General features: G+C 50.1%; 2 protein-coding genes across 2 annotated transcripts in view; one reads left to right on the forward strand and one right to left on the reverse strand.

The window, feature by feature from the left end:
• Positions 1 to 104: 104 nt before the first annotated feature.
• Positions 105 to 5,031, reverse strand: SNRPC (small nuclear ribonucleoprotein polypeptide C). Its single transcript, XM_048328427.1, has 6 exons — positions 4,937 to 5,031; positions 4,669 to 4,711; positions 4,199 to 4,307; positions 2,415 to 2,504; positions 1,732 to 1,836; positions 105 to 478 (listed from the first exon to the last, which is right to left on the reverse strand). The coding sequence occupies exons 1-6, from the start codon at positions 4,942 to 4,944 to the stop codon at positions 354 to 356; spliced, it is 480 nt and encodes a 159-aa protein (XP_048184384.1). The 5' UTR covers positions 4,945 to 5,031; the 3' UTR covers positions 105 to 353.
• A 692-nt stretch (positions 5,032 to 5,723) lies between these two features.
• Positions 5,724 to 27,871, forward strand: part of ILRUN (inflammation and lipid regulator with UBA-like and NBR1-like domains) — a 28,623-nt gene continuing 6,475 nt past the window's right edge. The window contains exons 1-4 of the mRNA XM_048328412.1: positions 5,724 to 5,950; positions 17,629 to 17,783; positions 21,053 to 21,250; positions 23,083 to 23,411. Coding sequence (XP_048184369.1) covers positions 5,793 to 5,950; positions 17,629 to 17,783; positions 21,053 to 21,250; positions 23,083 to 23,411 — 840 coding nt within the window. The 5' untranslated portion in view covers positions 5,724 to 5,792. The remainder of the gene's footprint in view (positions 5,951 to 17,628; positions 17,784 to 21,052; positions 21,251 to 23,082; positions 23,412 to 27,871) is intronic.

The following is a 27,871-nucleotide window of genomic DNA, read 5'->3' on the forward strand; positions in this document are numbered from 1 at the left end:
GGCTCCCCCAGGACCTCCATCAGCCCTGAATTTGCCTCACAGCCCAGCACTGCTCCCCACCCCTATTTTCTTCTCCAGGAGACAGTCCAGAACAAGGCGCCAAGTCCGTATGGAAACAACATCAATGCTTTATTGTTTTTATTACTCAATGGGGGGGAAAAAAAATAGTAATACAACTGAAGAGACACCCAAAAAGCCAGACCTCGTACAAGTCAGTGCAGGGTGTGTCCATCTGCACGCTGAGGTGACAGCAAAGTCCCTCCACACACCCAGTACAAAACCCCAGGGACACAGGTCTGTGCTGTTTATCATAGGGAAGGTCCTAATATGAAAAGGCAGCTCCATCTTCACCTTTATCTGTCTGGACGGGTCATTCCCGGCCTGGTAGGCACCATCATGGGCCTGGAGGGGGGTCTCATCATTGGGGGCCCTGGCATCATTGGCATGTGTCCTCCCATGGGCGGCCTCATCCCGGGAGCTGCCAGGGGAAAAACAGGTTAGAGAACAGGTCTTGGGAGCACCAACTGCCCTGTCATCGTAGAACATGGATGGTTTGGGTTGGGATAGACCTTAAAGATTTATTTCCACTCCCCTGCCACAGGCAGGGACACCTTCCACTATTCCAGGTTGATCCTAGCCCTGTCCAAACTGGCCTTGGACACTTCCAGGGATAGGGCAGCCACAGCTTCTCTGGGCAACCTGTGCCAGGGCCTCACCAGCCTCACAGGGGATAATTTCACACTGTACAGTGGGCAGGTTCTCTCCCCTGCTCCAGGGAACTCCCATTTTCCAAGTCTGCAAGCTCTGACCTGGCAGAGACGGATTCCGTTCCCTGAAGGAGCTCAGCCATCAGCAGAGGAGGAATGGAGCTCGTGGGTTATACACCCATTCTGACAACATTCACTCACAAATTATTTCCAGCCACTCAAGAGAGACACGAGCTTAATTACTGATCTGGAAAGTTCATTTGGAGAAAAGTGCTGCAAACAAGCACCAAGCACCTCTGCCAGGGAAAAGCAGGCGTTCTGCTGCACAGCTCTGAAAGAATGGTTTCCATCTCACTTTGCCATTTATTTTCACCAGGCTGCTGAACATCACAGATTGCTCATTTACCTTGTGCCTTTAAAAACACTTAAAGGATACTTCCCAGCACAAGACAATAACTGCAAAGACACTTCACTACTTTCAGTGCACGTGTGTGTGTGTGCTCCCGCAGATTTGTTCTGGGAACTGCTCCAAAAAGATATCCCTTGAGAATTCCTCAAATGCCAGGAAGCTCAGGAGTGGAACAGATCAAAGACATTTTAGTTTACAGTTCTGATAAAGCATTTTCCAGGCCCATTGTTTCTCTGGAACATGTTCCCCTGAGACACTTTAGAGAGTAAAATTCATTTAGTGCAAAAAATGTGCCCTTTGTGCAAAACCCGAGACCTGGAGGCACCAAACTCCTAAACAACTACTGCTCAAAGCAGAGGGAGAACAGCTACGACTTCCCAGAGCCAAAATTCCAGCTGCAACAGGGGGTTGGGTAACTCTCAACGAGAAGTAAAAAGGCTTTAATGAATGGTTGTAAAACTGTTGTAGTCTCTCCATGCAGGGGTAACAGTGACACAGGTGTGACCGGAGCGTGACCAGCCCGGCACTGAGCTCCCAATAGATGGTGGGACAGGAAACATCACCTAGACCCCCCACCCAGCCCCCCATGGCACAGTTACCCCATCCCAGACTTACCAGGTCCGACTGGCATCATTCCCGGGGGGGGTGGGCCCATCATTGGCATCATCGGGGGCCCCCCCATGTGTGGGGCTGGCATCATGCCGGGCCGGGGGGGGCCAGCTGGACAGACACAACAGTTACACACTGGCACTCTCAGCCACCAAAGGGCAGTGCAGTTATTCACAGCACATGGCAGTAACTAATGCCTCAGTGGCTTTACATCTGCCTCCATGCCAGCCCTGATTCCAGGCGCTAGGAAGTGACCACAGGAGGAATATGCTGGCTGCCAACTCCAGCTGTGCACACCCAGCACAGGGAGCTGCCACTCCCAACAGTGGGACTTGGGGCTGGGAGGGCTCTGGGCCCTTCACCAGCTCAAGGGCAAAAGGTTACCAAAATGATTGTATTTAGAAAAACCAACCCAAACCAACCCACTGTGCAGTTCTAATGGAGCCACCTGCACAGGACCCCCATGGAATGAGGGGCTGTCACTGCTTCTGGTGGACCCAGCATCCCAGAAATCAGACACAGTAAGGACTGAACTGATCTTACACAGAACTCCCTCACACGGTGGGAGCACGAGCTCAAGATGGCTTGGCTTGGCTTCAAGCTAAAACGTCTTTTCTTTCCAAGCTAAGGACACAAGCAATACAGCTCCAGAGGGCCGTGATCCCAGTCCCAAAGTGCCCCAAACTTACGGATGCTGGGAGGAGGTGGAATCATGGCTCCGGCCGGAGGTGGTGCCGAGAACGGGGTCGGTGGAATTTTCCCTTGCTGGAATGCAGCCGCTACATTGGGGGGGAAAAGAAAAAAAAAAAAAAGGAAAGAAAGAATCCCAGGGAAAAAAAAAACCAGTTACTAGGCCGAGGAAGCGCCGGGTCGCTCGTCCGTGTCATGCCCCGCGGTCACGTCATGCTGCGTGCGCTGCTGTCCCCACGCCGGACACATCCCTGGCACCTGGGGAGCACCTGAGACTCCTGGAGACAATTCTTGTTACAGCTGGGACTAGAGAGCTCCTGTGTGGATGTCACACCCCTGGGCAGGGCGGGTGGGTGGGTGGGTGGGAGAGAAAAAAATCAACCACGTCGCGGGATCCGCAGCGTTCCACCGAGACATGCTGTGCTGGAATGGCAACGGGGCGAGGGCTGGGGAGGGGCAAGGAGCAGGAAACGGGGTGCGAGGAAGGGGAGAAATTCAACTGGTATTGACTGGAAGGAAGGCAAAAGATGGGGAAGTTGGGAGCATCGCAAGGAAAACGGACGAAGGGAAATAGAACGAGGATGAGTATGTGTAGATACAAAAATGCTGCTAGCGAGGATTTTCTTGCTATTTTCTAAGTCCGTGAGAGACTTTTCTCTCTCACAGAAGAGGTAGCAGAGTATGTAAACAACCAAACAACTGCAACCTTGAAAAGTCTTGTTTATGGTATGGTAGAAAAATATTTTGATAATGGATGTTTTAGGATTTTAGCCAATCACCCCAAGGCGGGGCTGATCCTTTGTCCAATTAGACTATGAAGAAAAAGTCTATAAAAGAGTTTGTAAAATAATTAAATAAATCGATCTTGCTGCACAATTCCTGCCTACTGGATCTTCTCTCCTCCTCCTCCCTATGGCTGCAGGACACAGTGATATATCCTAGGGCCCAGGCCTGTGGTAATAAGCATGGGGAAGTCTGGACTGGATATTTTAGGAGAACTCTTCATCCAGAGGTGGTTGGGCACTGAGCACTCCCCAGGGAAGTGGGCACGGCTCTGAGCCTGTCAGAGCTCAGGGAGCAGCTGGATGATGCTCCTGGCCACATGGTTTAGTCTTAGGCAGTCCTGCACGGAGCTGGCAGGAGGATCAGTGATCCTTAGGGGTATCCTACGAGCCAAGGAATGCTGCCATAAAGTTAATCTGGTGTTTGTATTTCTTTCACAGAGGAAAGAGCCATTCCTCAGAGGAAAGAGGAAAAGGACCCTATGAAGTGACAGAGAAAACAATGCCACACTTCAGTCAAGCCTTTAAGCACAAGAAAAAAACATCACTGGGCAACTGAGGGCAAGCAACTCCAGCACGTGAAAAATGCAACAATCCAGATGTTTTAATGTCCATTTTCCTATCTTTTGGAATTCTTATCCAAGCTCTTAGCATGAACGTGCCACTGCCAAGCAGCACAAGTGTGCTGTGTGGCTCTGTAGGATATCACTGAGGGCAGTGGCACCGACAGCCCTCATGAACAGTGACATGGAGACACTGCCACCAGCCCTGGAAGGGAACCTCAGCTCCTGTGTGGTAGACAGAGCCCTCAGGCTCCCCCAGGACAGCCCAAGACCCGAGGAACTCACGATCCACACTCCAAGTTTTCACTTGTGACTCACTGAGCAAAGACTCCCCAGGGAAGTGAGGAAAAGTCAAGGTGGAAGCATGGAAGAGCAGGTGAAGGAAAGGCAGGGGAAGGAAAGGGGAGGCAGCTGAAGTCACGGAAAGATTGGCCTTACTTGTTTTGTCAATCAGGCTCTGGGCTTGCTCCTCCATCCATTTCTGGTAATAGTCCTTCACGTTCTCCTTGTGCTTCCGGCCACTGCAGTGGGTTTTTCTCACAGAGGGCTGGGAAAGGTCACAGAAACCCTAAGGTTACCGGGGATTCATTACGATTTTAGTGTAATTTAGCAGCATAAAGCAGGTTTGTTTCTGTGCCCAGTCAGAGGGGGGGGGGGGGGGGGTGATGTGCAAAACCTTTATGTAAGTTTTATCAACACAATAAGTGCTGACTCTCCAAAGGCTGCCCTGAGCCCCCCCCCAGCAGCCTTCTCTTACCCCGCCACTGCCCCGCTGGAGAACACCAGGACCATGGCATGTTCTCCCTCTTTTGTGCATGGAAGAGGGAAACACTAAGTAACACCGCTGTAAGGTTTATTTTAATGCTCTTGATGCACGAAAGAATTAAAGCCAAGGCTCTGGTACTCACCGAGTCATGGGTGAGGTACGTGTCACAGTAATCACAGTAAAACCTGCCGAGGAAAAGCCTGGTTATTCAGAGCCCCCTTTGCGCTGTGAGCGTGAACGGAGCCCCGGAATGACCCGGCACGGCGCCAGGCCTCAGCCCGCCCGGTCATCCGCGCCCCTCACAGCCCTGGGCTCGCGGGGAGCACCAGGACCCCCGAGAGGCACCGAGCCCCGCCCGGGGACCGCCGCCCCGGCCGCTCGGGCAGCCGCGGCCCGGGCCCCGCACTCACTTGGGCATGGTGCTCCCGCCGCCGCCAGCCGGAAGTGGCGCACACACGCAGTGACGCACTCGCGCGGCGCCGCCGTCCGCCGCTTGACCCCCGCCGGCTGCCGTAGGGCCCGGAAGTGACTGCGACTGGCCGCCGCTGTCTCGTTGTCCCGCCCGGCAGGCGGAGCCGTGATGCGCCCGCCCGTCCCGGTGTGGTCACGCCACCACGGCCCGCCCAGAGACCCGTCAGCGCCGGCATCGCCCCCCCCGCCGCACAGAGCGCAGGGTTCAGTGGGGCCCCCAGCGCTGCCAAGGCGTGTCTCCTTGTCCTCCGTGTTTTCCTCACGGAACGCGCACGGAGCAGCCTCGCGCAGTCGAAAACTGCGGGAAAAACATCATTTTTGGGGGGGAAACCACCGAGCGGGCTCCCGGCGGGCGTTGCGCCTTCATTTGCATGGCACCGCGTGACGTCTCGGCATCTCATTTGCATACGCAAACACGCGCGCTCGCCGCCATATATGGATGGCAGCGCGCGCGCGTGGGCGGAGACGGCCGCTCGCCCCGCCCCCCGCTGACGCAACGCCGCCGGGCGTCACGCGCCGCGTCATTTGCATGCGCGGCCCCGCCCCCTCGCCCTCGCCCCTCTCCCCACCCCCGCCCCACACCGCGCGTGAGGTGACGCCGGCGGGGGGGTGACGTCGCGTGCCGCGCGCCGGGGGGGCGGGGCGGCGCACGCGCAGTGCCTGCGGCGGCGCGCGCGCGCACCCACTCTCCCCCCCTGCCCCCCCGCCCGCCCGCCCGCCCCCGCGCGCCCCCCCCCGCGCGCGCGGCGCTGAGGCGGCCCCGGCCCGGCCGCAGAGCCCCCGGGACCCCCGGCCATGGAGGGCATGGACGTGGACCTGGACGCGGAGCTCATGCAGAAGTTCAGTTGCCTCGGCACCACCGACAAGGACGTGCTGATCGGCGAGTTCCAGCGGCTGCTCGGCTTCCAGCTCAGCCCCGCCGGCTGCGCCTTCTTCCTCGACATGACCAACTGGTGCGGGCCCGGGGCCGGGGGGGGGGGGGGGAGCGGGCGGGACGGCCTGAGAGGGCTCGCGGGGCTGAGAGGCCGCGGGCCCGGCCCCCCCCTCCACCCGAGCGCCCCAGGGCCCCGGGCCCCGCCGGGGCGGGGGGGAACGGGCGGTGTTTGTGTTGGGCCGTCTGCCCCATGCCCGGGCCGGCCGGGCGGTGCGGGGCCGGAGGCGGCTCCCATGGCGGTGAGAGAGCGGGACGGGGCTGGTGCGGACGGGGCTCGACTCTCGGCCCCGGCCCGGGGTGCGGGTTCGCCGGTCCAAGGGCCGCGGAGCTGTTGGAGAGTGACGAACAGATGCACGGGGCGTGTGACCCGCGGGCAGGGAGCAGGGACTGCGTTCAGGGACGGGCTGTGACGCCCCGACTTTGAGGCAGCTTCAGAGGAAAGGAAATTGTGGTAGAAAGGCGCTGTGGAAGCCTGGAAGCGGCCGCGGTGCACGTGCGAGAGTTACCGGGGTGTTTGGGGAAAACTCAGCGTCTGCCTGTGGACTGAGGGTTTCTCTAAATCCTCTGACTCTCGGTGTCTGTTTGTCTCGATAAAGGCTCTGTGTCGCTGCCCAAGGAAAAAGTAGGCACAAGTTATCAGGGAAGCCGTAGCTCGAGAAAAACAGGGGAGATATTCAGTACAAGGGTGAAAACCAGAAACTAGGAGTGTTCTGGTGCAGTGAGCCCAGGAACTGTAAAAAGCATGTTGTGGAGCAGCTGCTGTGTGAGTTGAAGGGTTTGGCTCGTTTTGAGCCCTTGCACCTCTCAGCCCATCTCCAAAGTGTGTTGACCTAAAAGCTCTGCACCGTGGGGGCTGCAGGAGAGCAAACGAGTGCTGGGTGTTTCAGACACGGTGAACAGAGATCACTTAGCTAAGCTTTGCTTAGAGGTAGAACATCAAACCCAGAAACCTCGGCTTTGAAACCTGAAATCCAAGGGGAGGTCAGGATATCAACAGTTGGGAGAAAACTTGAGTGGAATTGTAGAGCTTATAAACAGTGATAAGACAACTTTGTCAGCTTTTTGCTTTTGCCTTTCCTTCCTCCTACAGCTCTGTATTGAATTATAGTGGCAAATATGCATCTGCAGAGGGAGTAAGGGAATAGCAAGTAATTCCTTGTGTTTTGTAATCTGACACAATGTGAAAGAAGGTCTCAAGGAGTTCAGGAGTTTGCTTGGAAGAAACGGTTGTTTCCCAGCAGAAGATGCTTTTCCACCTCATCCACGTGTTGGTGATGTGACTAAATCTGACACTGCACTGTAATCCTGGGGGTTCTGTGGGATTCCTGGGAAGAGCAGGGAACAGAGCTGAACCTGAAAGTTACTCCTGAAGATGCTCTGTGTAGCCAGAGTGTTCCTGGTTTGTGCTGAAGCAGTTCTTTTTCATTCAGGAATATTGAATTCTTGTTTAAAATAATAGCATTTCAAATCCAGCCTCAGAACCAAGGGCTTTTCAAATGTTTAGTTGCAATTGAAGAAGATCTAAAGTGGTTAAAATAGCTTTAATTTCCCAACTTCAATAGTTTGGTTCTGAAAACATCAGTTTTCACATTTTTTCTGAAGCACTAATTGGTAAGCCTTGTGAATGGATGGGCACGTGCCTGTTGGGTTGGTGAGGTGTGTGTGCAAGCAAACATGGGCTGGGACTGTTCTGAGAGGGCTCAGAGCCCTTGTGAGTGCCCGTTCTCAGCCTGGCAGGGGCTGCTCCTTCTCTTCCAGGTTGGTGCTATTCCTCGTGCTGGCGTGTCCAGTTGGCAGCTCTACCCTGTGCCCATCCCACTGCCCAGCTCCCACCCCTTCCTGTATGGCCACAGGGTCGTTGGCCCAGCCGGGCTGACCCTGCACTAACCCTGCTGTCCCTCAGCAGGGACAATCAGGACACGTGTTCCTGTTCTGGAAGCGCCTTTCCTGTGTGGTTGAGGGGCCCTGTGCAATCCACGCTGCCCAGGTGATTCGGGTGCCCTACCAGGTTTGCCTCGTGTGGGGTGGAATTAGGGTCAGAACCTTCTGGCACCAGCATGTCCTGCAAATAATTTGTCTCGATGAGACCATCAGGTCACTTTTCCGTGTGTTAAAGGCATGGCACATTCCTTCAGGGATGATCCCTTCCTTCTGCATCGGGATTGATGTTCACCTGCAGGAAATGGTGAGGGAGCTCGTGGTGGGGTGACAGAAGTGCACACACTGGGTATTCCAGGTTCTCTGTGGCAATGTCCCATGTGTGAGTTAATTAACAAAGACATAAATAGTTTCACTAGAACTTGTTCCCAGGTGTGAAAGCTGCTCTTTGGCAATAGCTGTCATCTCCAGACCCACAGTTCATTCCCCACTTTGCGTCTTTCATGTACTGTAGGGAACACTCAGAGTTTGATGTGCTTTGAAAGACAATTTCCAACAGCATCATTAGTAATTGTGGTCAACGGATTTACAGTGAATTAGCTGTACTGCTGGAATAAAGGAATTATTTTTAAATAGCTTGTTTGGCCAATCTGGGGGGAAAAATTAGTGGCTGACTGGGAAGGAATACGTGTAAGTAGCCTCTAAAAGTCCGTGTCCACTTCTCCAGTTCCCAGGAATGCCCAGTGCCCCTTCAGACCTCTGTCAGGCTTGGGCAGTGCTAAGGAACTGCCAGCTGGTTTTACTAAGTGCTGCAAAAATGCTTTGGGTTGAACACATGCATCCAAAGTTTCTGAGGCTGTTCCTTGATCTGCAGGAAATACAGGTTAAACCCTTTGTCTTTCCCTGGTATTTATTAAACACTTTCCTAGAGTTCTGTCTGTTTTCTGTGCCTACTTCTTGCCTTCCTGCTGCATAAATCCGATTCCTGAGATCCTGGCTGTACATTCCCCAACAGCAACACACATCACACTGCTTTACATTTAGTTATTTATTTTCCATTCAGAGAGGCTGCAGAGGGAGAGGCTGAGCTTTCGCTTTCGGCCTAAAACCAAAAGTGAACTTTTTTGTTCAAAAAGCAGAACCAAAAGTGAACTGTTTCGGCGCCAAAATGTTTCTTTCTCTGGAGGAAACCTTGGGCAGCAGAGTGGGGAGGGCATTTTGCTGCTGTTGCATCCAGGATCAAATCCCCCTCGGTTACCTTGGCTCTGCTCCCTCCCCTCCATGTGTTGGGCCCCACCACAGGTAGGAGGGAGGGGGCTCGTGGGAGGGATTTTTGTGGTGCAGCAAAGTCCCACGTGCTGCCTGCAGCTCCACAGTGATCTGTGAGATGGGCAGAAGCGAGTCTGAACCCCTTTGGCCTTGGCCTGCCTTCACAGGGAGCTCCTGGAACTCCATAAAAGTCATTAGATTCCTCTAAAGCTGGCGTGGAAATTGTATTGGGAGAAGAAAAAGGAATTATTTTCTTTTAATTGGAGTGTGTGCCAGCTTTGTGGGTGAGAGGCTTGGAGCTGCTCTAATTCTGTGAGAAAGTGAATTAGTTTGATGTAGCTAATGGTGGTGGATTTAAAATCCATATTTTAGTGCAGTTGGCTCAGAGATTCCCAGTTTGGAAGAACTAATGTGTATTTCAGTAATTTACGTGTAATATTTCTTTACATTCTCTTTTTAGCTTTTGTTTAGAAAGCTGAATTTTTATTAGAGCAGTAGGTGTGATATTTAATTGAAATGTGTCAGATAATAATGGTTTCCAGTGTGTGTGGGGGGGAAAAAAGCATTATTGTAACAAAGCTTTTTGGATCCAGCTTTAGGTGAAAAAGGTCATTATTTGTAAGGTTGTCAGATCTCTTCTGGGGATCCTTGTGTTTTTCTCATCTGTTTAGGAGAATTTGTGGCTGTGTCATGGTTTAACTAGTACTCCCAAGGTGATGTTTTGCATAAAGATTAAGTTTATCTCTGAAAATACTGCAGAAATCTGCAGTAAAACCTAGTTCTGTCTTGTGTCAGGTGTGGGGCAGTTCTGTGCTTAAATTGCCTTATAGATTCACGTTTCCATCCCTGTGGGTGGGCTGTTCAAATGATTTATATCCAGTGAAACAACTGTATTGCCCAGAAGTGGATGTACTTGATTGGGGATTTAGCTAATAGGGGTTTAATTGCTTTTCCCGTGACTTACACTAAGTGTAGGTGCTACTCACCTACAAGAGAAATACTTCAGGTGTATTTGTGTGAGAAGTCAGGACGCTCAGAATTGAGCAGAACAGACCCGGTCAAGGGGATTTACTCACACAGGGTGTGGTTCCCACAGCGGCTCACATCAGCACTGCTCCTGATTTTTAACCTCAGGTGTTTGCAGATGCCTGCAGCATGCAGGTGTCCTTCTGAAAACAGATGTTTGGGCTGCTCTTCAGACTGAAGCCATGTTCTGACAAATGTGAGGAAAGCTTTCCCTCTGCTCTGTATGGACCTCGAGCTCAGTTTTGACACCCCTTCCCTTTGGTGGAGAATCCTCGTGTCATGGAGGAGACAGGAGACCTGATTTTCCAAATAAATCATCCTCCCTTGGGGATGCCTGTGGGTTTTCATTCCTCGCCCAGCGTCCATGGAGCAGTGACAGCAGTGGGTGGGAGTTCCTGTTCCTTTGCTTCCCATCATTATCAGGTGATAGAGACCAGAGTCCCGTGTTCTTTCTGTGACTCAGTACACGTTTGTTGAGCAATCTGTGTCTTGGTGTGACTCTGGTCAGGTTCATATTTGTTTATGGTGACCAGCTGGGCCAAATCTCGTGAAAAAGGTTGCCTCAAAGCATTGACTGGGTGTTGATAAGCTTTAGTAGGGAAGAGGGAAGCTGAGGCTTTGGACTTGGTGTCCCTCTTACTCTAACCCAGTTGGTGACACGCTGTTCTCACAGGCAGAAGTGGCACCCCAGAGGCAGATCTGGTGGCTGCTGATGTGCTGTCACCAGGATGTCAGGACAGTGTGGGGAGCTCTGTGGATTGTGGCGGGTGCAGGGTCGTTTACACCCTTGGGTTGGGGAGGGAAAAGAGGTTTTAGACTGTTTGGTCTGTTGTGGCTCACTTGATACATAGTGGATATGTCTTAGTGCCTGTGAACCATCGCAGACTGCTGCCTCTCTGTGTCCACAGCTGTCTCCTAGTGCTACTAAAAATAACAACATTACAGAATTAAACAATTTAAAAATATTTTCTTAGAAGCTTTTATCTAATGCGTAGAAAAAACCAAACCCACACCTCTCCTCCAGAGCAGCTCAAATGTTTGACCTGATTATTTTGAATGAAATCTAGACTTTAAAGAAATTGTATTTATAACTGTGGAACATACTATAATTGTGCTCCAAGACAGAAAGCATTTAAAAATTTGGTGCTTGTGGCACGGAAGCATAAGCAGGTAACTGTAGCAGAATTGGGTACAATATAATTTTGGTCCAGCTGAACTCTGCCTTACATGCCCCAACTTGTTCTCAGACAGTTTCTGTAGCTTAATCCCCCTTCACTTTCCTGCAGACAATTATAGATTGGTGACATAGTTTGTACTGAGGAATTGGCAGTTACAGAATCTCCTGTGTACTGGCAGCTCTCAGTGACTTTCCACTGGGAAGAGCTGTCGCCTGTTTTCAGTGGCAGCTCCTGCTGGGACATTCTCGGGATATTTTACCCCCCACTTAAAGCTGCTGGGACCATCTGCTTTGGGAGGGATCAACTGCTGGGGATGGTTCTGAGGGCTCCTGCTTGTAGCACCGTCATTGTGGTGCTGCTGTTGGGCAAGGGGTTGTGCTCAGGTGTTTTACTGTGCTCAGGTGATGTGCTCAGCCCTTTGCGGGTATCTCGAGAAGGTTTCAGCAGCTGCTCTGGGTGTTTCTGTGCACATTAAAGCCGCTCAGGGAAAGTGAGTTCCTTTGATGGTTTGGTGCTCTGAGGACGCTGTGCCTCTCCTGTGGGCTCTCAGTTTCTCTCCTCGTGCTGCTCCTGCAGACACAGGATTGCTTCTGTTACCGCAGGTTTCTGTCTTCTTCCTAGAACACCCCACTTATGTGTGGAACTGCTGCTAAGACAATGAAATGTTTTTCTGTGTCTTCATGTGAAAAATACATAAGCTATAAATTAACCAGCTCTTTCCCCCTCCCTCCTTCATCTTAAAGCTTTCAGCTTCCCTCAGTCCTTTTGCATCATCAGACATCTTCTAAGGTAGTTTCCCAACTTCATACCTAGAATTTAGTGTAACTTTAGTGTAATAGGGGTCAAGAACGAAGAAAACTGACACAAGTTTTGCTTTCTGAAATTCTGTCTGTTGAAAGATATTCACTGATTAAAATTCCAGTCCTTCAAAACATCTTGAAACTTTGCACTTAATTGCTATGTGTCATCCCTATTGAACGTTGAAATTGAAAGCTCCAGGTGGAAGTGCTTCCCTGCAGCATGATGTGCATGTCTCTTCCTCTACCCCCTTTGGCCTTCTCCAAGGCTTGGAGTGAGGCATCTCCTGCTTCTGGAGCAATAGAAGCTGTTAGAGATGTCCCAGCCTGGAGTATCAGCAAGCCAGGTCCCCAGGAGCTGGGCTGAAGAACATCCAACTGAGATTGTGGAAACTAAGAGACAAAAGGGGTTGCCTCACTTGGATGTCTCCCATACATTTTTAGTCTCTCCCCCCTGTATCATGTAGAGAAGCTCCATTATTTGGGAGTGAGAAACTGTCCATCTGCTGCACTATTTCTTTTTGTTTTTTAACAATAGGCACCTTATGGGGTGCTGTGGTGCCTGGTTACACACTGCATTTGGAGAGTGAGAGGAGGTCTGTGAAGGTGGAGACTTGAGTTACAGGAGTCCAAAGTGTCGTACATCACATGTTCTGTGCTGGAGATTTTATTGTGCTGTTTAGCACTGCCCGGTGTCTCTGCATTGCATATTTCCAGAAGATGTCACCTGAGTTGCTTGGCTCATGACAAAACACTGCACCCTGTGAGTGCTGAGGGCACGCAGAGAGCGCACCTCCCAGCCCAGGCACCTGCCTGGCTCCTCCCCCACTCCATGGGACAGACCTTGGCACCTTCCTTACAATGACCAAGTCCATTTGTTACCTAAGAAACGTTGCTGGCTGTCTCTGCATGACCTAAGGGCTGCATCCCATCTGAAATTCCAAATGGAAGGTGCCCTGGGTGTTGCAGGGAGCATTCTGTCCGCTGTGTTCTCCAACAGCTCAGGAGAACCAGAGGCCTGCAGTGTTCCCCAGGAGTGGGCCATGATGGATGCTGTGCTGTGGACAAGGGCAGGAGCCAGAGAGAGGCAAATTTGCAGGCTGGATTTTGAGCTTGTGATTTGATTTGAATTTTTACTCCCCGAAAATCTGTTCTTTAAAAAAATTGCATCTTTTTCTTTGGCTCTCTCGTCAAGGAATTTGACAATAAATGAAAGCTTGCAGATTCCTGTAACATTTATAGTTCAAATTCTAATGTCTCTCATCTTGTATGTTCAAAGCACCTGCTTGTACTGCTTTTCTTTTGAGATACTGAACTTCTCTATGCTGAAAGAATTCCCCATATTCTGGGGAGCAGAGGGTCTTGGGCCCGTGCCCTGCTTTGCTTGAGGCCTCAGCAGCCTTGGTGCTTCAGTGTCTTCAGTCTCCTAAGAAAAGTCTGATACAATTAATTAAAAAACAATTTCCATTTACCCGTATACTGCTGGTTGTTTGCAGGACAGGGAGGTTGTGTAAGGAGGCCTCGAGTTTGTCAACTGATTCTTTTAATTTTGAACACTGAATTACTTTAAGTAATTAATGCCTAAATATATTGGTTTAACATAACAAAAGGCTGTCTGGAAAAAACTGGGAAGGGAAAGAAGGGTTCAAGATGAGCCACCTTGTTGCTAACACTTAAGAGTTGTTAAGGGATGTCTCCAGAGCTATTAGCAGAGAAGGTTTTAACTTGACTATTGTAATTTAGCTCCTGAGGCTTGAAATGAAGCAGCAGAGAAAAAGGCTTGATCTGGAAAGGAACAGTTTGGTGTTGTGTGGGAAAAGCACTTGACACCCAAGAGTCATGGGATGCCCTTGAAGAGGAAAGAGTGGGATGCCCAGAGTTAGAGTGGATTTGGTTGATGATGTGGAGCTACAACCTGTATTTGCTTCCTACTCCCCTCTCTCTTTCTGAAGTCTTGCTCTTAGGACTAAAATTGAGCACAGTGCTGAGTCCTGGGCTCACCCCATCACTGGGGTGACTTTTGACTGCAGGCTTTTCCCGGGAATTAGGGCTTGGATCTTGTCAGACCTGCTCTGTAAGTGTGGTGGGGCTACAAACTGCTGTGGTCCGGGACTGCTCTAAAAATGGAAAAATTGCTTAATTTCAGGAACATAAGGAGGGCCTGAGACCTGGAGGGCCCTGTGAAGAAAGAGCTGCACGGCCACCCCTGTAATTAGGAGAGCTCAATCATGTCAATTACACTGGCTGGATTTGCAGAGTTGTTTGGTTTATAATAGTAATTTCTCTCCTATGGCAGAGAGCAGAGGGTAGAGTAAGTAGTGTGGTGTAAGTCACACTGAGGAGTGAAATCAGGCAGGCAGGGATGTGTGAGCAGAAGCCAGATGATAACTGGACCCTCTGAGGGCTGACCCTTGTATCTGTCCCTGCAGTGTCTGCAGCTGGGGCTATGCAATTACAGCTGGGCACAAGGGTAAAGACCTAAAAAAACCCCAAATATGTATTTAAAAATAGACAAATTTCAGGGCCCTGAGTGTGTTTGCCCTAATGCATCTCTGTCATTAAGGTCACATTTGGGTGTGAGCTGCACTGATGCTGTGCCTGTGGCAGAAGGGCGAGTGGCAGGGTGTGCTGCTTGGGCTCAGCTGCCTGCACATCACCAGGCTGCAGAGTGTTCACCTCTGCAAGTGGCATTTTCCCCAGAGTGCTGCCCTCCGGCTGATCTTGGGGGTTCTTGGGCAAGGGAGGAGGGGGAGCACTGTCTCTTGGGAGGAGGAATGGGACAGAGCCAGCAGTGGTCGTGTGGGCTGAGAACAGGACTGAGGTGTGAGCTGGGGGTGCCTGTGGCACAGAGTGCAGCCACCACCACTCCATCCCTGTCTCCTGGGGTTGTCTGTGTCAAAGAACGTGAACTCAAGGCAGATTTGCTTTGTCATCCTGACTTTGGCTTCTGCCACTGTGAATTTCTCTTCAGTTTCTGGAAGCTTCTTTTTAGTTCTCTACTGGGGAGTCCAAAAGGCATTGAAACACATAGAAGGGCTCCCCCCAAACACCCCCCACCACACAGATCATACAGTGGGAGTGGGGAGGTGGGTTTGGGAATATCGGATCACAAACGGAGGCAAATCTATTTCCAGCATGCCTTGTTCTTTAGTTAGTTTTTAACTCCATGCTGCAGAGGAGTGTTGTTGTTTCCCAATGGCAAAGTGCACTGAAATATGACCCCGGGATGGCAGTGCTGGCCCCAGGCCTATGTGCACAAATAGCCCACTACCTTCTGAGGCCTGTTTGCAGCCCAGCAAACAAACACAGCCAGGCTGCCTCACAAAGAGTTGCAGCAGAAATCTGCCCCTCAGAGCTTTTATTTTTTCCTCTCAATGTCAATAAGACGTCAGTACCACTGATTGCAGAATCGTCACTCACAAGATGTTGTGGTCCGTCTGAAAATGTAGTTATGTAGTAGTGGATTAGGAAGAGAAGGAGCTGCATTGCTGTCTTTTGTATCTCCTACAATACCTTTTGCCTTGGATTGCTGTACTACAGGAAGAAATCATAGTGCAAACTAAGCTCCAGCTCATGGTGTTAGCTGGGTGAGTGAGCAGGAGTCTCTTGGCACAGCCCTGGTGTGAGTTATGTAAATCTTGTGCAGTGTATAAGCAACAGGCAGTTGGTGACGTAAAACTGAGCATTTGTGTCTGTTTACTGGCTAATGTGACATGGCCCCTTCCTGCAGCATTTGACTGAGCTGGCGGGATTAAATAGAGCCCTCACACTCCTAAGTAGAAAACGCCTCAGGCTGAATAATGGTTTCTGCTCTGGAATTCAGAGTTCTGGCCATGGCATGGGACCCGGTGGTTCCTGTGTTGGACCAAAGTCCGCCTGGCACGGATGGCAAAGGTCTGGCTGTGAGGCTGGGGTGGCTGAATTGCTCATCGATCCCCGTGGCCATGTTGTGCAGGACATTCCTCCAGTGTCTCCTTAGCAGAATGTCAGGAACTCCTGTGACTCACACAGCGATTATCTGCTGGCGCTGTGATGGATGGATTGATTGCCAAACTGATGGGTCTTTGGGTCGTCTCCCAGTGCCCCCCCAGTGCTGCTCTACCTCCTGCTGTTGCCCCCCAGTCAGCTGCTGTACTTCGGGTCCCCTGAGTTTTCTGTGAGGAGAAAGTGACACTGCTCCCATGCAGTTCAGATTTTATCCAGAATGTCTGATTTGAATGCTTTTTGCCACAAACACTGTAGGAATTGAACAGGAGGCAGTTTCTTTACTCACTGTTTCAAACCTCTTTCCAGCTGGCAAGCAGCCTCACAAGCCCTGTGTTTGCTCTTGCTCAGGGTCATGGTGCAAATGTTTCTCTTGCTTTCACCTTGGCTCACTGACTTGGACACATGACACCCCACCACTATCCAGCCCCTCAATATGTCACTGTGCCCACACAGAGCAGCTTCTGCAAGGCTTTGGTTTAGGTGGTGGTTCCCAGTTCCTGAAGTCTTGGTTTTGTTTTTTTTTTTTCCTATCCTGCTCAAAAAAAGCAACACAGATTTCTGTAATTATGCATAAAAAAAGCAGTTGTTATGCCCATTGCGTTTGGGGAGATTTTACTCATCTCCATTCTCACAGCACCCACTCACAACATGTAAATTAGGGCCACAACCTCTCAGACATGTATAAACAGAGGAATTACATGACTTGCCAAACACTTACGTAATGACTTAATAGTATATCGTGGAACTGAGCTAAGGCTCATGAATCCTCTTCCTGCCTGACTGTTCCTCTTCTCACATTAATTATCATGAATTGTAGCTACACCGTGGCTCAGGAATCAATAGCATTGTGGCTTTCTGAATGTCCTTAATATATCATAGACTTGCACTGTCATTTATCTTTATTCAGTGAGAACTTTTGACTCAGGTGGTTTGTGAGTTCCTGTGAGTTGTGACTACCCAGAGCTGAACAGGCACTATTGACGAATAAACAGTTCGTACCTGATGGTATGTTTCAAAAACAGCAAGGCTGGAGTTACTATCTGTAGCTACTGCTGCCCTTTGGCCCTGAGAGTTATCAGAAGAGTGTTCTTCGTGTTTTGTTCCTCTTGTGCTCTTTTTGGACCTTGCGTGCCAAAATAAAATGGAGAGGTTTGGTCCTTCTGAAATTAGCTGAGGTAACAAGACTGGTGTGAAGAAACTGCCCTGTGTTTGCCTCCTGTGGCATAGCTGTTCTCTCGGTGTCTCCTGAACTGTTCAGCAAGTTTCATAAAGAACTGTTGGAGTAGAGGTCTCCAAGACTTACAAGTTCCAAGATTTCCAGGGAAAATAGAAGCAGAGTAGAAAAGTGATCCTGTGTCCCTGGCAAAAAAAAATATCTGTATTTAGAGCTCTCTTATCTTGGAGAATCCACACACGATAGAGATAAAAGCTTTAAAAAACATGAGCAGCCGAGCTATTACCATCTGGATATTTTTGCTGAACTGTTTAGGATGACATATGACCTGTGCAGAGGGCCTGGTCCACCTGTACTTCAGGTTGTAATGTGCTTTTTTCCTTTCCAGGAATCTACAAGCTGCCATTGGAGCCTACTATGATTTTGAGAGTCCAAATATCAATGTCCCCTCCATGTCGTTTGTGGAAGATGTCACCATAGGTGAAGGAGAGTCCATCCCTCCTGATACCCAGTTTACAAAAACGTGGAGGATACAGAATACAGGTGAGGCCTTTGGACTGCAGCAAACCCCACGCAGCAGGTGCTGGGATCCAATGGGAGGGATGCTGGCTCAAGGCAGGAGGCTTGTGTGCACTCACCTGGGCTGGAGCCACCCTGAGGTGCTGCCAGCCCATGCAAGTTCCCCTTCTTGGGTTGGCACAGAGATTTTGTGGTGTGGTGTGCAGCTCGGTCAGGTCACCAGTCTTGTTCCTCGTGCCACCACACAAACAAACTACAGGGAACTTGCAGACAAAGGAGGCAGTGACACAAGGGTCATGTGGCAGGTCCACTTCTGGCAGAATTGCCTTTTCATGTTCTGAGAGGATGCAGGGCTGGAGAGACCACATTCCAGTTTGAAATAAGTCAAAGCAGTGACTGGGATCCAGGAAGTGAGGCTGGGCAAAGTGCATTCCCAGTGCTTGATAATGGTGGGATGCAGTCAGAGAGGAAAATGAAATCCATGGATGCGAAGGAATCCCTTGTCCTCAAGAAGTGCAGTGACAGGATGTTGCATGAACATTTAAAACTGTGTGTCTGAATTTAATTGACCTGCTTGTACTTGTGTGAGGGAGAACAATCCCACACCGAGGTGTGATGTTGGGAGTCATCACGAGTCAGGTTCAGCTCTCTCAGTATTTCTGCTTGTGAATAGCTGCAGTACTTGGGCTGAATATCCAAGTATTGCAGAGACTAAAACCACACTAAAAATCTAAGAGTATTTCATTAGGAGGGGGATGTTTAAGAACACTGATTTATAGAGAATGTGTTCTAGAGGAAGGGTTTAATATTTCAGTGTACTTTTTCTGCCTCCTTTTGTTTGAAAGTACAATGGAAGGGTGACACGTGGAACTTGCTTAAACTCCAGTACTGTGAAAAGTTGCCTCGCAGTTTTTTTATAACTGTCCCAAATACAGCTCTTAAAAATCTACTAAGTGTGACAGGTCTTGTTTCTCCACTCTTAGTGTCTCAGTTTGTGTGTGTTATGACTACACCTCTATATTGGGCCTTTCCAACTCCTCCCTTCCTTGTTCCTCTGATGCACCATTTCCTGGATGCAAATTTGGCCTTAATTTAGCATCCTAGTTCAGGGGATATTTCATTGTTCTTGGAATGTTTCACCCTCTGAAATCCTGGGCCTTCTAAAATGAGGGACAGGAGCTCATCTTGACTTAGGATTTCCTGGCGAGGCTGACATTTGTTTTGGCTTCTGTGTGGTTTGAACCTGGCTTGTCAGACCATCCATCTGTGCCCTAACGGTGGTGCTGGAGGCCCGGACTTGGTACAACCACGCTGCTGAGGGTTAGTAAAGGGCAGCTTCACGTGCTAGTTATGACTCTGCAGTGTGAGGAGGACTGCAGCATTTGAAAACCATTCTTTGGTTTAATTAAGGTATAGTATCAAAGGGTTGTAGTGTTTCCAGATAATATCTACTTGTTAGGCAGATAACTGAAGCAGCGCCAAGGTTTTTAACAGCTCTACAGGAGTCCTTGATTACATGACTTCAGTTCTAGAACACAAAATACCTGAGGCGTGTGTCACTGGAGCGTTGCAGGTCTGATGAGTGTGACAGGCAGAGTTCAGAGATTGTCAGTTTGAGGCACGTGAGCTCTGAGCTCAGTTCAGTCAGGTTCTCATATGTGTCAGTTAAAAGCAATGCCCTGCTCTGGTACCTGCAGAACGGTGCTGCCTTGTCTGCCAAAAGAGCAGTTTGTGTAGTAGAACCATTGCTGAAAGAGCAGCAGGATTTAACAGCCTGTCTTCCTCTCCCCACTCTGCCCCCAGCTGCTGCTGGCTCTGCAGGATACTCTCTGCAATTTTTCATCTCCTGAGAGATGAGTGTACTGAAATAGAATGACATAATCATAATTTCATTTTATGAAGCTTATCAGTTGCAGCATTCTAGGCACCTTGCAAGCCTAAAGCCATTAAACCCGATAAAAATCACATAAATAATTTAAACTAAACCATGTTGCTGGGCTGCCAACCTCTGCAGATGAGACTTCATGCTCAAGTGCCCCACGCCCCAGGCTGAGGTCAGCCAGACGCCCAGCTCCTCTTTCAGAGCCCTGCTCTCTCAGCACCTTTCCAGCTGTACTGGTACATCCCCCGTGCTGAGCATCCCGCTGCACTCGTGCACATCCTGCTCTCCCTGTGAGGTTGTGAATTCCACAAATAAGGACTTGGCAAGAAAACCAGTCTTTGCCATGTCTTCAGTGGAGTATCCACAGGGATTAAATTATCAGGCAAGCTGTTGCAAAGGATGCTCCTTGAGGTAACGTGAGGTCAGAGCAGCCTCCAGCGTGCTCGCCTCGGACCAGACGGAGCAGTTCCAAGCTTCATGGTGGTTCAGGCTTTCCGTAGCCGTTTCTGTCAGCCTCAGCTGAGCAGGAGCTGTTCTCAGTCGTTGGCTTAGTCATGTCACATGACTGGGGAAGAAGCAAAAGAAAATTGTGCTAAACTGATTTTTCATGAGTCTCAGAAGCACTTTTTCTTTCTGTCTCCCCCAGCAGTTGTTATCTTTGGCAGCTGTGCCTGCACGCAGGAGCTGTTTTCTGTCTCTCTGATTGCCAGGTCACGCTGTCGGTCCCAGTGTCTGCAGTCTAAACATGGATCTCCACTGATAAATCGTGTGTTCATAACTCTTCCCACCTTTGCACAAGCCTGAGAAAAGGGTTGGTGCAAGGAGATAAATAATTCCATTTAGGAAATAGTGCTGGCACTTCAGTTACAGCTCAAACTATGAGTTCCTCTTGAGACTCCTAACAGGCTTAGAAAGAAATGAATCCCTGAAAGGAAATGTTGCCAATACTATGTATAAATAACAGGTATTTGATGTGGCATGGTTCAGGAGCTTCATGGAGGGAGGCAGAAACGGGGGCGCACAACACAGCGCTGCCCTTGTCTCTGCCTCTGGCCCTGGGGAAGGGGAGGTGTGTGTAGGTTAAGTTCTTTTTCTTTTTTTCTTTTTTTCTTTTTTTTTCTTTTTTTTTTTTTGCTGCTCTTACACTGTGACTTTGTGTAACAAAGACATAGAGATTACTAAAATAGGAATATCAGTTGTTCTGCTGGTCCCTAAATGCACCAGTTAAACATGCTCTGAAAACCAGGCTTCCTCAGCATCCACTGCTGCTGTGTTCTGTGTATCTTGGTTTCCTTTGACCATCCAACAATTGCACAACTGTTTCAACAAGCATGTTTCATCCAGTCTTACACAAACAGACAAAGCTTTTCCTGGTGCACTGTCAGTAATTCCCTCTCCTGTCTAATCCCAGGGACGGAGGCGTGGCCCCCAGGGGTTTGCCTGAAGTATGTCGGTGGAGACCAGTTTGGCCACGTGAACATGGTGATGGTGAGGTCCCTGGAGCCGCAGGAGATGGCCGATGTCAGCGTGCAGATGTGCAGCCCCAGCACCGCCGGAATGTATCAGGGACAGTGGCGGATGTGCACTGCCACGGGACTCTACTACGGAGGTGAGCAGCCCCTTTCCCAGCCCACATCCCCTCTGGGGACAGCAGGGACACCGCGGGCCCATAATGGAGCGGGAGGGCAGAGGTCTGCCAGCCCCGGGCCTAAATATAGAGCACAGAGTGGAGGAAAACATCAAGAGAGCTGCTTTGTTGTCTTGGCCGGTGTTTTCTGAGCACTGGTGAAATTACAGATTACCTAAAACTCTGGAAAACAAAGGGATGCACACAGCTCTCCTGGAGACTCTTTCCCATTCGGTCCTTGTCGAGATTCTTTCCCAGTTTTCCATTGCTTAACGTTGTGAACTGTATATGAGCATAAAACAGTAGTGAAAACCTCATGTGAGAAGTTAACGCCCAAGGTTTAATGCAGTGATTTAGTGCATCCCCTGTGAGCTATTTCTCTGTTTAAAGAATACATTTGGCTATTTTGCCTGGTGCTTCAGCCTGGGCCTCAAACATCTGCCTTCACTGCAGCCTTCCCACCCTTTTCCACGAGCTTTAGTTTACACTGAGAACATCTTTGTGTCTCTGTTGGCAGTTGGGAGTATCCCAAGTTTCAGGGTTTGAATGAGAGGTGTTGGCACATGGAGGCAAAAATACCAGTGCCCAGAAGGAGGGGGCTGCTGGCAGCGCTGGCACTGCCACGCGGCTTCTCAGTGTCTGGAAGGGATGCAGTGTGTCCCCGAGGGATGGGCAGGGGTATCCCCATGCAGGTGGGACAGCCTGTCCAGCTTGCACTGCTGCTCCCGTGTGCTCACAAAGCCAAGGGTTTGTGGATGGTTCCCAGCCCCGGACTGTGGGAGATGTCCCAGTATTGCCAGAAGTTGTCACCTTTGCCAGAACACGACCTGACGATTGAACCCCTTTGGCCACCAAGCTCCGAGTCCTAGAGACACTTGCCCTGCAGCCGAGCTGGTGGCTTTGCTGTCGGCTGCCTGCAGGTCCGGCCCGGCGATCCCGGGGCCCGGGCGTCCGTCCCATCTTCGGGCGGGGGCCCGGTGGTACCAGCCCGGAGCAGCACCGGGGCCGCAAGGCCGTGAGAGGGCGGCAGAGGGCGCTGCGGGGCCGCTCCGGAGCCGCCTTTGGGGGGACGTCTATGGGGGGTGGGGAGGCTCAGTGGTGGATGTGGGTGTGTACAGTGGGGTCAGTGGGGGGTGTGCGTGTTCGGGGTGGTCAGTGGTGTGTGTGTGCAGTGGGGCAAGTGGGGTATGTGTGTGCAGTGGGGTCAGTGGGGGGTGTGCGTGTTCGGGGTGGTCAGTGGTGTGTGTGTGCAGTGGGGCAAGTGGGGTATGTGTGTGCAGTGGGGTCAGTGGGGGGTGTGCGTGTTCGGGGTGGTCAGTGGTGTGTGTGTGCAGTGGGGCAAGTGGGGTATGTGTGTGCAGTGGGGTCAGTGGGGGGTGTGCGTGTTCGGGGTGGTCAGTGGTGTGTGTGTGCCGTGGGGTCAGTGCTGTGGGAGGAGGTGCGCAGTGGGGTCAGTGGCGTGTGTGTGTGCTGGAGGAGTCAGTGGTGTGTACAAGGATCAGTGGTGTGTGTGCGGTGGGGTCAGTGGGGGGGGTGTGTTTACAGGGATTAGTGGAGAGGTGTGGGCACAGAGGGATTAGTGGTGTGCCCCTAAGGTAAAATTCTACTGTCCTTAGTTGGCTCCTAAAATTCAAACTGTTGATCCTAACCCTGTTAAACTGGGGGCATTGAAACCAGTACTGCTGAGGCTTTGTAAAAATGTGCTTTAAGCAATAAGTCCTTTTCTTGCTAGTGTAAAGGATGGAATTCATTTGCTCCTTCTTCCCCTTCTTCATAAACTCCCATTGACAATCCAAATGCTTGTCTTTCCACAGATGTCATCTGGGTGATCCTCAGTGTGGAAGTTGGAGGACTTCTGGGTGTCACACAGCAGCTGTCGTCCTTTGAAACAGAGTTCAACACGCAGCCGCATCGCAAGGTAGAAGGAAACTTTAACCCGTTCGCCTCTCCACAGAAGAACAGGCAACCAGATGAAAACAACCTAAAAGACCCTGGGGGTTCCGAGCTAGGCACGATCAGCAAAAACACATGGGGGCCTGCTCCTGACCAAATCGAACAAGATCAGAATGGACTGTCACAAAACTCTGTAAATCTCTCCCCCAGCAGTCACTCGAACAACTTGTCGGTAGTGACGTACAGTAAGGTAGGTGCCCTGGGCGAGCAGGAGAACGGGTAGGGGAGGAGCCTGGCAGGTGTGTAATTGCTCTTCCTTCCAAACTGCAAAGCCCTTTCCTTCTGCTTCTGCCAGACCTGCTAAGGAAGGTTCTGAATTTGACTGTCTGACTCTGCCAACTCCTCATGTTATATTAAAATATTTTTTGCCTCTGATAGACTCTACCAGATCCACCTTTTTGTTTTTGCTTCAAGTCCTTCTTCAAATTTATATAACCTTGTTTGGGTGCTGTAACCGCAAGCGGCCGGAGCCTGCTCCGGTTGCGTGTGCAAATAAGTCAAAATATCTCTCTAGATGTGTCCTGAGTTTGACATAATTTTGAACAGAGAACAAATAACCACACCCTCAAACTTCAGATTAGCCAGATAACTTCTTTTTAGCTGGTGTGGGAAGACTACAGAGCTCACCATTTGATCCCAGAAGCTGCCAGCAGGAACAGTCAATCAAAGGACTGTTCCTGTCTGTGTCCTTGTCTTGTTCATAATTGTAGGTGACTTTCAAATTATCTTTACTTTAAAAATCTCTCTCAAAAGCTTGCTTGGTGGATGCTATATGAGTCTGAGTGATATTTTGACTGTTTTTATTTGCTTGTGTGTGAAAAATGAATTGCAGGATTATTTACAATTCAGAATCCACCTGTTAATGCAGCAGTATGTGTAGGTGTGTACTGTCGTATGTCAAACTAGTTTGATTTTTAAAATCCTTTAAAAATGCTTTACTGTACTTTGAGCAGGCTGTGTAGGACAATAACACTTGGTTGCTGAATGACTTAATAAAGCCCTAATGTTAGTTCACCTACAGCACTTTAGTTCCTCCCTGGATAACCTGCCTGTCCTGTGCCAGCAGATCTTGCTTTAGTGACCTTTACCCCAAGGCCGTGCATTTTTTACGGCCGGCACGCACGGGGTGACCCCGACTGCCCCCCCTTAGTGGTCCCAAACACCGTCACTGGGCTGGCTCCTGCTGCCACGCTCTGCTCATAACAGTGGAGTGGATGACTTGGGAAATTATTACCTGTCAGTGAAACACCACCTGAACTGGCAGTGCTGAAAGTCGCTGCTTTAGTGGCTGCTTGGTGGGGTCGTGGTGCTCCCCCAGGGGCCGGGCTGGGACTGACTTCAAAGAACGTGGGTGTGAGGAACCAGAGCCCGTGGCAAGGAGCAGCTGTGCTGTGGGAGAGAAGCCAACAGGAGCGTGAAGCACCACCTGAGAGGTGTCACTAGGTTGAAGTGAGCTGGTTTAGCTGGAAACCCAGAGCTCCGTGCTCTGAAGAAACGGGGGCAGTTACAATCTAACCCCAAACATAGGCAAGTGACCTTTCCTCCCCTTTTTCCTGGTTGTTTTGTTTTGGGGTTGTTTGTTTCTTTTTGTATTTACAGAATATTCGTGGGTGGATTTGAGGTGGATTTTCTGAGATTAAAGCAGACATTTTGTTTTCTGGCTTCAGAAGGGACAACTTTATGGTCCTTTTTGGCTAGGGGTGGGGGATATGGAAAAGCTACTTGATTTTTGGGTGTTTTTCTCTCTACTGCCGTTCTTTTTGTTTGTGACATACTAAGACATTATTTTATCCTTCAGAGGTTCTTCTGGTAGGTCTGAAGATCTGAGTCGTGTTCCAGCCTTGCCCATCCTGCCCAAGGCAGGAAGTTTTCTGCCACAGATCCAGTATTCACATTGGTACAGTACTGGTTCTGTAGTAAACAAGTTTGAGGGAGTTGGACATCCCAGACACCTGGTCTGGTTTGAAATGGCCAGGTGAACATTCCCCCCATCCGTGGCCAGGTCTCTGGGAAAAGAAGATCCAGTTTTGTTTGGCTTTTCCCTTTGTGTGCGTGGTGTCCCCAGCTGGGGATGCTGCTGGAACAGAAAAGGGTTTATTAGAGGTGATGTCAGGAGTATCAAATTACCTCAGGAAGGAACAGATGGAGCTCCAGTACTTGTTGGGAAAAGCTCTACCTGGCCCATCTTCTCCACATCCCCAGGGGATCTGACCTGTACTCTGCTGCTGCAGAGGAGAAGGAAAGCTACTGTGTTGGGAGTTGCTGCCCTGTGATTGAATATTGATGTGAAAGGCTTTTTTTCAGGTTCTAGAGCAGACAGAGAGCAGTGTGGGTTGGTTAGGCAGTGGCACAGACTCCAGGATTCTGGGTTTTATTTATCTTGGGCAGGACCTCTGATATTTTTGTCTCCTTTCATGTACCTGGGAGAGGGGAGGGAATCCCCAGTCGTGTTTGACAGACCATTTGGTGAGCGAAGGAGATGGTTCAGGTTTAGTTAAAGTGTTGAGAAAAAGAGCCTGTGTCCTGTATTTAGAAGTAAAATAAGCCCTTAAATATTTCTCAGAGGACTGTGGAGGCTTCCTCTGCTGAGAGGCACTGGGGACACGCAGTCATGCAGTGCATGAGACCATGAAATCTTTGAGATAAAATGAGCAGTTTCTGGCATCTGCAGGTGTAAAACATACTCGAAGCTGCCAGACCTTGTCGGAATTAGTTCTCCCTTTGGTGCACTGAGCAGGTGTGACTTGTCCTCCAGAACTCCCCGTTGGAGTCAGGATTGTGGCAACGCCGACGTGCCATCTGCTGCTGGGTTAGACAAGTACAGCAGCATTTCACACCTGGAAATGTTCAAAATGCTTTTATACAGCAGCAGAGTGTGTGTGGTTTGGGTGTCCTGCTCAGTGGAACAAGCCTTCCTAGGGAAAAACAAACAAAACCAGACACAGAATTCCCTGTAAGTGGGTAAGAGGAAACCTGTGGCATGGCTGGAACAAGCTATGTGCCCTTTATTCCTGCTATGGCACCCACCTCCCTGGGGCCCCCTGCCCACCTTCCACACTCACTGCAGGGAGGCTGCAGGCCAGGGCCTGTCAGAGCTTTGCTTAAAGCATGTTGTTGTTAAATCTGTTCCCAGTGGAGTTTTTGCATGTTCTTAGATGTAAAGATGTGCCTGAGTGCAGGATAGGATGCCCAGAAATCCCCATGCACGGATATTTTATTCTCTGGCAGTCCCTTTCTCTGGATTCTCTGGAGATCTGAGGTTCATACAGCTTCCTCCTATTTACTCCTGTCTCATAGCAACCCTGCATGGTCACTGCTGCTCTCTCTTTTCCATTAAAAGCCCAAGACCCAGTCTGACAGTGCCTGAGAATTAGAGTTTAATTGCTTAACTGAGGAAAGAAACGTACAGGTTTCCATGTCTGGGAAGATGAGAAGTGAATAGCCATATCCTGACACTTAGATCATACCTGTCATCTCTATATAAAATCCATAGGATCTGTATCTAAACCTGCTGCCCAGATGAATTGAGGAATCACTGCTCTCTATGTCATGCAGAAAATTGCACGTGGAAGTTGTGATTCTGCAAAGATTTGCCCAGACAGGACACTGGGCATTGTCCCCACCACAGCAAATGGTGCCTGGCTGTCCTGGTCCTTGCTCGTGCTGCTCTTCAAAGCCCAGTGAAATAGAAACATATTTGGAGTTCATAGCTTTAAAATCTGAACTCCTTTTTACCTGCTGTGTTTATGCTCCCCATCTCCCTCTGTTCTGTGTGGAGCTGAGCTACTTGGCAGCTTTCTGTACATAAGGGGAAACCAACCCTGTGTCCTTGGAGCCTTTAACTGGCTTCCCCTCTCTGAGCTTAAATGTTATTGCTGCTTCTAGAGCCATGCTTCTCCCAAACCAGGGCCTCCAATTGTCAGATTTTTTGGAGTACCTCTGTAAACTTTAGACAGAAATACTTTTACTGGAAACTAGGCATCAAACTGTGCATGAGGATGATGCCCCAAAAATGTTTGCATCCATGGAGGAGAGAAGCTCCTTCTGTCCTGGTGTCTGGGCTTCACGCTGGTCTGGTCACCATGTGGTTACATCCATTTAGACACAGTGGGAGAATGTTGGACTCAGAGCTCCCGTGGCTGCTCCCACAGCACTGCAGCCTGAGCTGGGCTGGCGTGAGCTGGTTTGCCTCTCTGGTGAGAGAATGTGATTTGGCTGCTGCGTGTCAGCTCATCCATGAAATCCATGTCCTTCTGGACTGTGGGAAGTGCCAGATAATCTGATTTTAGCCCAACTTTGCTCCATTGCAGCCCAGCAGAGTTGCCTGTTGTTTATCCTGGCCCAGCAGCACATCAGGGAGTCGTGCATGGGAACTCAATTGGGTACCTGACCCCTGTCACCTCCTTACCCATGGGCACCTGAACCAGCCCTGCCAGTGCCTGCTCCCAGAAGGTCCTGAACTTCCTGGTGGTCTCCCAGCCACGCCATGTTTGCACAGCATGCATGGAATAAAATACAAGTGCTGGATGTTTTGTTCTCTGTGCTCAGTTTACGTAAGCGAGGTTTGGAGCAGCGCGGGGTAGGAGTGGCCTGAGGGGATGGGGACGGGCAGCATGGGCTGGGGCCACTGTCAGTGTCCACTGGGAGACT

The sequence above is a fragment of the Corvus hawaiiensis genome, chromosome 24, assembly GCF_020740725.1.
Source record: "Corvus hawaiiensis isolate bCorHaw1 chromosome 24, bCorHaw1.pri.cur, whole genome shotgun sequence".
NCBI classification, from domain to species: Eukaryota; Metazoa; Chordata; class Aves; order Passeriformes; family Corvidae; genus Corvus; species Corvus hawaiiensis.

Bases quoted from the DNA above. Each gene is read 5' to 3' on its own strand.
- SNRPC (XM_048328427.1), bottom strand. The intron at 2,505-4,198 runs GTAAGGCCAATC...CCCCCAATGTAG, and splicing joins GAGCCTGATTGACAAAACAA to CGGCTGCATTCCAGCAAGGG. The intron at 1,837-2,414 runs GTAAGTTTGGGG...GTGTCTGTCCAG, and splicing joins TCCACCTCCTCCCAGCATCC to CTGGCCCCCCCCGGCCCGGC.